The sequence below is a fragment of the Diabrotica undecimpunctata genome, chromosome 1 (assembly GCF_040954645.1).
Source record: "Diabrotica undecimpunctata isolate CICGRU chromosome 1, icDiaUnde3, whole genome shotgun sequence".
NCBI classification, from domain to species: domain Eukaryota; kingdom Metazoa; phylum Arthropoda; class Insecta; order Coleoptera; family Chrysomelidae; genus Diabrotica; species Diabrotica undecimpunctata.
Genome location: NC_092803.1, coordinates 12426290 through 12439847, shown reverse-complemented (window position 1 = coordinate 12439847; position 13558 = coordinate 12426290). Strand labels below are relative to the sequence as shown.

Here is a 13558-nt window from a genome sequence, read left to right as displayed (position 1 = left end):
AAATAAAGGCATTGGCAAACCTTAAGACTAAATTATTGTAAAAATTATGTTAAACTAATGCTAATTGCCTCTATACAATAAAGCGAACGAACGTCCGCCCGCTGAGAGACCAAAATTTTTAATTGACTCCCAGAGGGACTAAGCGGGAATCGATAGTACTGGGACAACTCTAGCACCACTGGACTTGCGAAATACCACGACAAAACTTAATTTCTTATTCCCAGTCGGCGGCGGCGGCTTGATTTCGTTCTCGGCAATTGTCAATGAAGCAAACAATTGATTTTTTTATTTTTCTCGTTCGAAGATTTTAGGATGCAATTAAAAAAAAAAGACTTGATTAGTTTTATCCCGAGACAAATTTGGCTATGTAAATAAAAATTTAGACTTTGTTTATTCTCACCCAAAATTTTAAATGTTTCTCTGTCAAAGATTTAAAGAATTAAAACATTATACAGAGGGTGGGAAGCTTTAATGGTCTAAGGGTGGGATGGAGGGTCGTGTTTGGTATTAGTCGATAGATTTGTAAACATTTTAATCACGTGGTTTTTGGTTTTTCATGTGGAAGTGTATTTATTGATATATTAGGCCGTTTTTATAATTTTCCTAGAGTAAATCGTTTTTTTACGCTTATAGCGTCATCACCAACAATTCAAAAAAATATTTCGAATAAAAGTTACTTATATTTTTATAAGGAATCCAAATCTGCAATAAGAAAATGTAGATTTCCATTTAAGATTTGAAAGTTGCACTCTCTCCACTCCTAAGTGTCTTCTTGCTGTGGAGGTGGGTCATGTTGGGTGTCATTCGATAAATTTTTGAAAAATATTGAAAACGTATTTTTGAGTTTTTCGATCCAATGTTAATTTGGCAAAATATTTGACAGTTCCGCTTCTTTTGGCACACCCGGACCCGTTATATTTAATATTTGATAAAAATGTGCATCATTTGTGCCGTTTACAATATAGACTCATATAGTTATTAAAAACTAACAATATGTTTCTTTTTTAGTGGTTGGATAAATTCTGTGAAACAAAAGAAGCAGTAGACATCAAGAGCGTGGTTTCACGTTTCACCACTGACATAATCTGCGCCTGTGCTTTTGGCATCGACACAAACACACTCAAACTTGAAAACGAAGAACTCCTCCACCACGCACGTATGTTTTTCGACTACCAATGGAAACTGTCCAAGAACACTGTGGTGATGACACTTCCTAGGAGGTTGCTACAGGCTATTAAATTTAGAATATTTCCTAAAAGCACTGAGAAATACGTGATTGATATGTTTACTGATATATTTAATTATAGAAAACAAAATGATGTCTTCAGGAACGACTTAACGGACACACTTATGCGATTGACTGAAAAGAATGAAGACGAGAAGGATTACACTGGAGAAAACGTGATTGAGCCAATGGATATCAAAGAATTTTCATGTCAAATGTTTCTGTTCCTCTGCGCAGGCTTTGAAACTTCATCCTCTACTCAAACTTTTGCTCTGTACGAACTGGCAAAGAACCCAGATGTACAGTCTAAATTAAGGAACGAGATCAATAGGGTTTTGGCTAAACACGACAATAAAATGACGTATGATGCCCTAATGGATATTAAATATTTGGAACATTGTGTTGATGGTAAAAATATTTTTTTTTAAACTTACTGGTGAAAATGTTTCGGCTTTTTATAGTACAAGATTTTTTCCTGTTAAAAAAGAAATTATGATAGATCTTTACATATTTTATACGGGATACAAAAGTTATCCGATGCTATCTACAATCTAAAAAATTTGTAAGAACTTTCGTAAATTCCAAAATTTGTGCTTGACTTCTGGGTGGCACTTTCCCTCTGTGGACGTCGACTATAATTTCAGTGATTTTTTATATAGCCTTGTCTGTATTTTCAATAAGACACTTCCTTTAATTACAATTAAGTCAAAACATCACAAACCCTGGACTACCAAAGGTATCTGCATATCAGCCAAGAATATGCGTTCACTACTGTACATAAGGAAATTTACTACCAACGTCTTTGTCACTGAATATATCTCCAAGTACAGAGGAACATACATATTTGGTGGACACTGGTAACTGCACTGATGATGGACTTGTTAGTCCGAAAGCGTTTTGTGATGTTGTCCGAAAGGATCATTTTAAATATATATATATATATATATATATATATATATATATATATATATATATATATATATATATTATATATAATATATATATATATATATATATATATATATATAAATATATATATATATATATATATATATATATATATATATATATATATATATGAACGATTTTTTAAATAAAAGTTTTTACTAATAATTATGTTCTCATTTATAGAGACACTTCGAATGTATCCCATATTTCCCATACTAGGAAGAGGTTGTAAGGAAGACTATCCAATTCCTGGAACAGACTTTACCTTAGAAAAAGGCACATTTGTTATGGTTACTAATCTGGGAATCCATAGAGATCCCGAATATTATCCTAACCCACTTCAATTCGACCCGGAAAGATGGACCTACGAAAACAGCCTTAACAGACCATTTGTGGCTAATCTGCCGTTTGGGGAAGGACCTAGGATTTGCGTTGGTAAGGAGAAAATTTATTTAATATTTGATATTTGTTTATTCATTATAGCTCAAGAGATCGATTTAAACGAAAGTTTAAAGATCCAGTACTAAAAAATGACTGAAGGACGAAAAATATTTGCAACCTTGTAAGTGAAGAGGAAGATATTAACACAAATAGGGAAGATATTTTAAAAATTACGTAACATTTTTACACAGAATTATATAAACAAGACATCCGTGATATCAGAACACAGAAAATAAAAAAAAAACTTTCTCGGAGATGAACGAGAATAAACAGCTTTGTCATCAAACTGTTTTCAAACTACCAGCTAACTGTGCAGATAGCCATTTAATACTGATGGATAGTCCCCTTGTTTTTTCATGTCCGAACATCGAACAGTGCTATCACTTTGCAAGATTTTGTGTAGTTGGTAAGACAATTATTGTATAATTATAAGCAAAGCGATATAAGACTATGTGAGAATTATAAAGAAATTAATATCATTAATGAGAAAATTATTGTGACAGGTAGCTCTGTTAAACACCAGACTCTAAATAAAAAAATATCCAAAATAAATACCAAAGTAAAATTAGTTTATATATAATATGTGCGACAAAAATAAAATTCCAATCCTAGTGAATAAATTGACGACGCTACGATCCGCTGTTGTTAGTTGTGGAAAAGAAAAATTGGTGATGCTAGGAAATTGATATAAAAGGACGATGTGTTGGTCAGTTTCCAAACCTCAGGGAAAGACTAATCAATACTTTTACTTTTACTAAATTACAAGTGGCCGAATCTGTTACTACTCCACACCACCGACCAGTCAATTCTTGGTTGCCGACGGGCAGGACAATTTGGCATTAGATCAATACTCCAAGACCCTGGTTAGGAACTCTTACCAGATCAGTACTCCAACTTAGTTCTTTGTTATGGTGTACGTCGTTTTATATCGTTGCCGATGTTCTATATCCAGCGCAAATCGATGGTAGTGGAGGGCTTCTAGTGGGAGTGCAGGTAGAGAGAGAGAGACAGCTGACGGTGTTGCCGAGAGGGGGCATTTGGGCCTGTAGGACCCATCGCCGGCTCTTCGGGCTTCTTCCTATCCCTGGAATTGGATCGGGTATTCACCATCTTTGGTTTGTCGCTGGTAGAAAGGTTAAATACCACCGCTGTTATAAATAACAGTTCCAGTGACAAATATTTGTTATAGGTAACGGTTCCAAATAACAGTTACAAAGTAACAGAGCAAAAATGGAAAACAGATAGGTAAAAATGATCTAAGTATTCCTTGACTTACGGAAGGAGTAAATTAAATGGTATAAAATATAATGCAAAGAAAAATGTTTCTAAGTGTTTCTTGACTTACGGAAGAAACAACTTAGGACAGAAATATAGATAAATGAAATATGTAAATGTGAGAGTAAAATATGGAAATATTTCTAAGTGTTTCTTGACTTACGGAAGAAACGACTTAGAGTGAAAAAATATAAAACGAGAAATGCAAAAATGAAACAGATTATAGAAATATGTCTAAGTGTTTCTTGACTTACGGAAGAAACAACTTAGAACAGAAAATAAACAAGAGAATCAAATATAGTAAAACAAATGCACAAATATTTATAAGTGTTTCTTGACTTACGGAAGAAACGACTTATAATAGAAAATAAGAAAAATCAAATATAGAAAAGATGTAAAAATATTGCTAAGTGTTTCTTGACTTACGGAAGAAACAGCTTAGCAAAAAATGGAAAAATGAAATAGACAAATATATAAGTATTTTCTTAACTTAACGGAAGAAAATATCTTAGATAAAATATCAGAAATAATAATGCGATATGAAAATATTTCTAAGGGTTCTTGTGACTTACCGGAAAAGAACGGCTTAGACGCACAATTAAAATAACAAGTCAAATATTCAGAGAAATATTTCTAAGAGTTCTTTGACTTACCGGAAAGAACTACTTAGACAAAGTACAAATCAAAATATAAAATAGAAAAAGCAAGATAAATATTTCTAAGTGTTCTTAACTTACGGAAGAACAACTTAGACACAAAATACAAGAAAAATAAACAATCAAAATAATCAAATAAAATATCAAACAATCAGTACATGAACAAATATAGATCAATGTAATATTCTAACCTAAAAAGGTCTGAATATACAATAATGCTAAAATAAAATGGTATATAGGAAATCAGAAATAAAACAATAACTTAGTTGGAACAATAATAGCACCGACTAGGTCTACAGTAGAAGAGGCAAGCTCGACTGATCGATGAGAGAAAATCTACCTGCTTTTATGTAAAACAAATCCTTTGTTTTACGTAGCAAAAGTGGAATTTCCCTGCATCGAATCAATTAGAAATTTGGATTTGGCCAAACTTGGAATTCCCAAGTATTTTGACCAATATCCAAATTCCTTGATGCGTGCGGCACGACAACAGTAAGCCCTATTGAAGCATAATGGCAGCATGCCATCGTTACACTATATGAAAATAAATATGAAAAATAATTGAAAAAGTAAAAATGAATCAAATCGGGATTAGGAATATTTTACGTTGGGTAGATTAAGCATTACACAGATTAAGATGGATAATTAAAAACACGTAACAAAGATTACAAACATTTAAACTCTAGCTTTTTACCTGCAAGGTCAGGAATACTCATTGGAAACGCTAATTCATTCTATCAATTATTATACTTAATATAATTATTTTTTCTAGGTAAACGTTTTGGCCTTCTACAGACGAAATTAGGACTCGCAACATTAATAAAAGACTACGAGATCAGTCTTAGTGATAAAACTACAAAAGGATTTAAATTCGTTAGTTCACAGTTGATTCTAAGAAAGGAAGGTGACATTTGGATTAATCTGAAGAAAGTAAAAAGTTAGAAACATTCTAGCTGGTAATATATTTAGAATTAAGTAAATAATGTTTTATTATTACAAGAGTTACAAAAATGATGCTTAAAATATTTAAGCCATGAGCTTTAACTAATTTAACTAGTTTAATTATAACTGCACATTTTACTTGTTTGTATTGCAAAGTAAGCTTGAGATTTTTAATAAATAAAATAAAGACTTAAGTAAAATAAACTAAATTCATCAATGAACAAATATTTAAATCAAGTTGAAACGAAAAATCTTGTTGAACGTCACTGGGAGTGTGTTTGTCGCATTCGTCTTTGGTTTGATTGTAGCTTCATGATATTCTGTGCTATAGAAAATGTCACACTGAGAGTGCAGTACGGGTAAGATACGGCAATGCTTTTCTTATGGAGAATAAACGAGCAGGGTTGTCGGTTTTCTCCAGCATTTGATTGCTCGTTGTCTCACAGGACCGGCTTGGATAAAATGCATCTGCCGGCAGTACGAGTAAAATATTTTATATCATGTATACGTATACAGTAGAATAAAAAGGCATTGATGAGTTATTGACAACGAAAACTATGAATTTTGCATATAAAACGTCAACATGAGATATACAATTGAATCATATTCATAAGAGTAACATTTGAACACCTCTTTACAAGAACAACATACAATAACTGTAGTTTTAATGTTTTACATAAAATAGAAAAAACCTACATAATTTCTAGGAAAGAATTTGGAAACTTGTAAATGATATTATTTATAGATATTATATATAATATTCAAATTTCCAATTCTTTCATAGAAATTAGATTTTTTCTATTGCATGTAAAATATTAAAAATACAGTTATGTTGTTTCTATAAATAGGTCTTCATTTCTTTTATAAAACTTCTGCTACAAATTACCATCATTAACATAATCACCTAAATATGGTCATAAACTTGTTTGTGATAATTAGTATTTGATAAACTCCAAGCTTTCCCTATTTCACCCCCTACCCGTCCTTAGGGTAAAAGTGCTTTTGGAAAACGAAACTACACTTCAAAATTTAGTCCGAGTTTCAACAGAGAGCATGGAGCCCATAAGTTTAAATCCGGTGAATTATTTAACGGTTGCGCTAAACTCGTAGTGTTAAATGTGTTGTGTTTTTTACAAAATACGGAACAACTTAATGTAAGTGCTGCTGTAAGACGTACTTCGTTGATGACTGGTGTTAGCGAAAGTTAGCGGAAATCGAGTTACCGGAGGTTCCACCCGGTATATTTATAGCTATCAAGAAATGTAATTTAAAATACATTTGTTAGTTTAATACAGTATACAGTTTTATAATAAAATTCTCGCTAAAAACTTAAGGTCTTTTTATTCAAATTCATGCCTCTTATTTGGCTACTTGAATGCAATTATTTTATCAATATATTATTTTATAATAAATAACAGAGCCCGGCGTAGAGATCTGGGTACGGTTCTGTGACTACCACTTGGACCTGTTTGTATCGCCAAGTACAAGGCGTGAAATCCGGCAATTGTGCATTCCTATTCGCTCTGTGCGTGACTGACGCGACACCTACCGCCTTCATCTGACAGTTTTGGAGTCTACCAATTTTCAGGTTAAACATATGACATTAATGACATATGTTTGACATTGTTAAATACAGGCGAAATTGACAATTATTAATAATTAACTTTTTAACTATATTTTTTCAGTTTATGTACAAAATAAATGTAGTATTAAAAACTGGGTTTCTCAAAATTCATCATAATATATCTTTTTAAGCCCAAACGGAAAAGAAAAGTTAAAAATCTAGTACTGGCAAATCAAGTTTTTCACGTGAAAGAGCATATAATTAAAAACAGTAATAGTAAAAGTTATGATATAAAAGCTAAAGTCATCAGGCACTCTGCAGTTAGCTTGAAGCCTTATAAAATATCATTTAAGGTAAATTATTTAAATATTTCCTATTTTAATTGCATAAAAATGATGTTATGTGATATTTACTTTTTCATATTAATCGCACGGATCCATCTTTTTCTTTTCTCTAATTTATATGTAATCTTTGGAAACCTATAAAAACTACACTTGCTATTTTTGCTATTATTAGCACAATTAAATACGCAATATGTATTTGCACACATTTTTGATAAAATTTATGCGTATAAAGACTCCAATTGTGTCATATTTCGCCGCTACGCACGCTGGCATCGTTTCAAGGTACCCCTACCATGGTCACGCACGGAGCGAATATTAGCCGTACTGCACTCTCGGTGTGACATTTTCTATAGACTTTAAAGGTCGTGGCATATTATCGTGCACGTTGCGTTTCCAGCACATAGCGTTTAGTTTCCGAAAAATATAATTTAAATGGTTTTAAATATGAACAACGCACACTGTCCGGAACATAGCGTTTCAGACACTTAACGTTTCCGTTCAGTATATTTGAAAACAATATTTTACTAATGCTGACGGCTACGTAACGAGTTGTAACCGGTTGGTAAGGATAGTGTGAATTAGATGTCCGTCGTTTTCCCCCCGTTGTTTATTTAGGTATTTGTTTGATTTTGATACAGAGTATTTAAAAAAATAATTTTCGAGGCTATTTTGTCATTTATGCATGTGTTTTTATTGCTTTGTGACAATTAATCACGAAAGTGATAAACAATTAGGACTTTTGTACAGAAGTAATACCTCTTCTTTTTAAAAATACTTTTTGGTTTGATATGTATGGTTTCGTTAAAAAATGTTGTATTTTGTTTTTTAACTGAAGGTGAAATTAAATTTAAAACATATTTAAACTGAATCCTATTCATTCTAAAATATCCATAATATTTTTCTTCAGTTTTTTATTCTTCATCGTTAAGTAGAAGAGCAATTGCACATAATTTTTGTCGAGAAAAGCGAGATCATATCTTCACTGAATCAAACTGAAACGTTCTATGTATGAAAATGTGAACGCGTAGTCTGATTGCTGGAATGTAAACGCTACGTGCCGGAAACTATACGTGCACGATAATATGCCGCGACCTTTATAGTATGATTTTTTATACCCGGACAAGAAAATAAGGAGGGTGATTCATTGTTAAGCACCTATTTTAAAACTGCCAACTGTTGGGTATTTAATTATTTTTTTATATTTTATTATTTTATTAGAAATTAATTCTATCGTTATATCTCTGTTCGTTTGTCGTTCTGTGAATTTCCTAATTACACGATCTTGCCTAACTATTATTGAAAATTAAATGGTCTGGGTAATATCTTAGTATAAAGTGAATTGGTAAATGATTGGTAAAAAATGTTATTTAAAACATGTTTAGAACAGTTTTTGCAATCATTGCTCATCGTTATAGTATCGGCTGTTGAATCTTGTTTCTCGCATCCTAATTTCCAGCGTTTCTGTCGAAGCAATCTTCAGTTTTTAAATCTCTTCATGAGAGTTGAATAGTTGAGTCCAGTGACCATTTGCGGCCATGTCCATTATTACGCGTGAATTCGTTAACTTATTTCCGCTTCCATTATGGTGTTGGCGTCTTTATTTATCGTAATGGTTCAAATTCAATACGACATGATATCATCAATTAGCCTTATTTATTAGCCTTATTATATTTGTCCACTGCTGAACGTAGGCCTCCCGCAATATGACATATATCATAAAAAATTATACATTCTTAACTTTAAGTTAATATTCATATAGTATGTGATCAATATTTTAAAAATGCATTGTTTAAAATGTGTTTCTTGTTTATATTTTAAATATTAAATTGATGTATTTAATAAAATTGATTTTTTAAAAATTGTTAATTATTACAAGTCCTTTCAGTTACCTTTCAGTCCTTTCGTGCTGAAACTGTTTTCCTGTGGTAAGTTAAAATATATTGTGTTAATACGGAATTAAGTCACAATTTATTGTAATGAAAATTATATTTTAAGATACTGTTTGGATTTCCATTTTAAAAATTGTTTTCAAAAAAAGATTATTTTAGGAATAGACACGGACTCAAGACTAGCCGAAATTTTGACAAACTTAAGCTCGTGGCTCGTGTCAGCTTGGCTCGAATAGTTCGAGCGGAGCCATGTTTCGAAGTGCTCGAAAACATAATTGGATTGTGTAAAACTTATGGTTAAATGATTAGAATATTAACGAACAAAATGGCATAATTTTTATTTTGAATAATTAGAAATTAATTTAAATATCACGAAAATACCTGGCTTAGAGGCGTTAGACAATGAAGTGGAAGACGTATACTCCGTTATTAAACACACAATCAGAAATATTCCATCTAAAGAACCACTCATAATCATGGGCGATTTTAACGCCAAGGAGGCAGAAACAAGAAATGATAACATCCAAAATGTAGGAAACTATGGGTTAGGTATTAGAAACAGCCGGTTTGGCCATTGTAAACACAATGTTCAAACATTATTCCCGTCGTTTATCGACATGGACCAGCCTAAATGGAGAATACAAGAACCAAATCGACTACATATTCATTAGAAACAGATGGAAGACATGTTTTACAAACGTATTTACATATTTACAATATTGTAAATATTACAATATTGTAAATATTTACACATTCTTCTAATTACAGTGTCTTGAAAAAGGAATAAAACAATTCCGAAAGCTAGACCAAACATTCCGGCCAAACTTTCTGACTGCAACCCTAATAAACGGTGTTGTATGTATATAAATATATATATATATATATATATATATATATATATATATATAGATATATAAAATAAAGTTTTATATATCTATATATATATATATATATATACACTAATGTGATATTAAAAGTCTGAGGTGCACCAAGCAATTAATTAGCTAATTAATTAATTAATTAAACTTATTTAAATGATGCAATTATGATTCTATTACACTATTTAATTTTCTTATCTCAGGGTTATACTCGTGCTTCAATATTTATGCTTTACATATGATAGGTAAGGTCCAAAGAATACCAGAATAATAGAAAAATATATGATACAACATTATATATTGAAATAAAATTCACACTCAAATATCTTCAATAAAAAATATCTCATAAAATGATTATCAAAAATTTTGTTCTACGTACGTGAACCTTCAAAAATTAATGGTATATACAATATAAATTAAAATTTCAAATCAAAATTTTTGTTCTAAATCTTCTGATCAAAACATTCCTATCTTTTCTAAAGAAATTGTTAAAAAATGTGTTGTTAATAGAGAAAAACTGAAAAATGGTAAAACTATCTCTGTGATGATGAGTTGTCCAAATCCTTATTCCTTGTAGCCTACACTATCTATTCTTAGCAGTCCCCTAGGTAATCAGCAATCTTACAACAAATTATTGCGAGCCTATCCTCTTTAATGATCTCCTTATGCACGTATCGTTCAAATGATGCTAGCCTCTTCTCCTCTCGATAAACTGAATCTCTCGTTCCGGCCTGAACAGTGACTCTTGGAATATAAGTAGAAAAATATAACTTACAATATTGTACTGGATCAGCTTCCGTCAGATACACTTACTCCAAGAAAACTCACAAACATTCACTTCTACTGCTTACTACCTCTGGAAAACCACCAGAGAACAACGACTGTTCGCCTTGAACCCTTGGAAAAACAACTGATTATCTTTTCTCCCTCAAAAATCTAGCTAAACTCTCATTCCTACATACCTATCCCACTTTTTTCAATCTCCTCCAATCAAAGTTCGTCACACTTATCCCCATCTACCATTTAGATAACAAACAACAATTTTACCTACAATTATAAATTTCCTAAAAACTATTAACATGCTAATCGAGAATTATATTTTCTAAATATTTCTATTCTATTGTCTTATTCACTGTATATCGACGTACAAGTCTATTTGGAAAACCCGCTCGCATTGTTTACGATTTCACTAAGCTCACTCACGTCACTCGAATATATTTTACAAAGAAAATAATTTATGCATACCTTTAAATTTTGTTTACTACAGGTAATCCAGGATAATGGACTTTCATTTCTTCGAAATATCTTTTATAGTTTATTAGTTGAATTATTTGAATTATTATATTTTGTACTTTGTATTAAAAGCAAACCAATATTATTTTGAATTTTACATAGCTTAACAATATATATATATATATATATATATATAGATATAGATATTTCAATAATGAATAAATTATGGTTCTCTTTAATGGTTTTAACATTTTTCGGACTAGGATTTTGTGCAATCTAATGAATGGCTTTTAAAAGCTATTTTCGATTCCTTGTCGAAAAAATGCAAGTCATAAGATATAGACTAAGCCGAATATGATAAATTATGTGAAAAAAAAGATTATTTATTTGGCAAACAAAAATGTATGTTAACAGATTTCTACACATCATGGCAGAAATGAAAAAGTCACAAATAGTCCAGGATATGACGGCAAAAGTAGTAGAAAATCTCTGAATTTTTTTATATGCATCAATAAGACTTTATCCTCTCACTTCATGATAATATTGGGGAAAGGTAATTAGTGAGATCGATCGTCTTTGGAGATTTGTCTGTTATTGACATACCTATCTCACAATATTCTTAGACTTTACGTCTCCATTTATATGATCTAATCGTCGATCTTTTGTAACGAATATAATTCTAAAAAATATATTTTATCTTTCAGACGTGGAAAACCAAGTATTTCTAAATTAAGAACGATCGATTTTATAACAGTAATGCCTCCTCGATAATAAAACCTTTTTTCAGAATTAGAAAGAAAGTCATTCGACATCCAAACATTTATTATTTCCTTCCAAAAACAAATCCCCGTCCTTGGGCCCTGGCAATTCTCTCTTTTAAAACACTGCTTTCAATACGCCATTTTCAGCACTTCTTCTTTGAAGTTCATAATCGACTCAGACGAGATTCTGATGAAAAGGGAGAATTAGCTACCGTATTGAATGATTTCGGCGTTCTGAGAATTGTCGCACAGTAGCGGCAGAGCAAAAAAAAATATATTTTTAATGGTAAATCTTCATCTTTTTTTAGAAAATTGCGGTTTATTGTCGATTTTAAAGACTTAAAGTGAAGTTTTTGTAAATATTTTTTAATATAATCACCAATATATCGACCCTATCAAACAAGGTTGTAACTCAAGTTAGATCTATTTTCAGATTTCAACACAGGCGAATTTGGTAATAAATTGCGCACACGTCAATATAAACGGCATAGTTGAATTCTTAACAGTTTCGCTAGTACTCCATCGAAAAAGCTTGTACTTTAACTTACGTGTGTGATTTTAGCGTGAAAAAGGCAGTAACACTGTTATACCCTATGTCAAATATTTAGTTTCTATATATTTGAAGATTAATAAGGTTTTTAAAGGAGTTATAACTTTCTTGCACCTATGTTTAATTTTTAAAGTAATCAAACATACGGTGTATCCCGTAAGTCAATCTTGTACGAATAGTTTACCGGGGAATCCCACATGCTATATGAGTTGCTGATTTGTTTCTGTTCAACTATAATAGTTACAGTATATTCCATTTACGTGAATGTAACTTGTACATTATTTAGTTTAGTTGATATTTTTGACTATAAAAGTGTTTTAATATCGAGATATATTTTCAAAATGAATCGTAATACACGTATATTAGAATAAGCCTTCAAAAATAGTGAAATAGACGCTGAACCTGGTAAGTAATTATTATTATAACCATACTTTTATGATAAAAATTTTAGTATTATTTATATTATTATAGATATGGATCAAAATTTATTTTCTGGCGAGATGGAAAACTTAGACATTGTTGCAAAAGATTTTGATGTCACAGAAAACCCTTTATGTGCAAGTACATCATATATATCATCCTATGAAATACTTATTCAACATGGCAATAATTTAATCAAATTTTAGAAACTTACGGCCTTGTTTTAGCAAATTTCTAGATCCGAATGGTAGTGATGTAGAGTCTAATGATCATAGAGAACCTTTCTTTGTTAATGTGTCCGAATATGTATCTTCCAGTTCTTAAGGTAAGATGTCAGGTTTTAGAATCCACATTGCTATTTACTTTTTTCTTGTTAATAGACGACCACAATTTCCTTTTGTTACGAATTGTTAACATCTGTTTTTATTGTTA

General features: G+C 31.2%; 1 protein-coding gene across 2 annotated transcripts in view; it reads left to right on the top strand.

The window, feature by feature from the left end:
* The window catches only part of LOC140444735 (cytochrome P450 6a8-like), a 53522-nt gene extending 44268 nt beyond the window's left edge, over positions 1 to 9254 (top strand). For both annotated transcript variants that reach the window (XM_072536507.1, XM_072536501.1), the window contains exons 3-5: positions 1009 to 1633; positions 2357 to 2608; positions 5318 to 9254. In XM_072536507.1, the coding sequence (XP_072392608.1) occupies positions 1009 to 1633; positions 2357 to 2608; positions 5318 to 5487 (1047 nt within the window). In that variant the 3' untranslated portion in view covers positions 5488 to 9254. The remainder of the gene's footprint in view (positions 1 to 1008; positions 1634 to 2356; positions 2609 to 5317) is intronic.
* The last annotated feature ends 4304 nt before the right edge of the window (positions 9255 to 13558 follow it).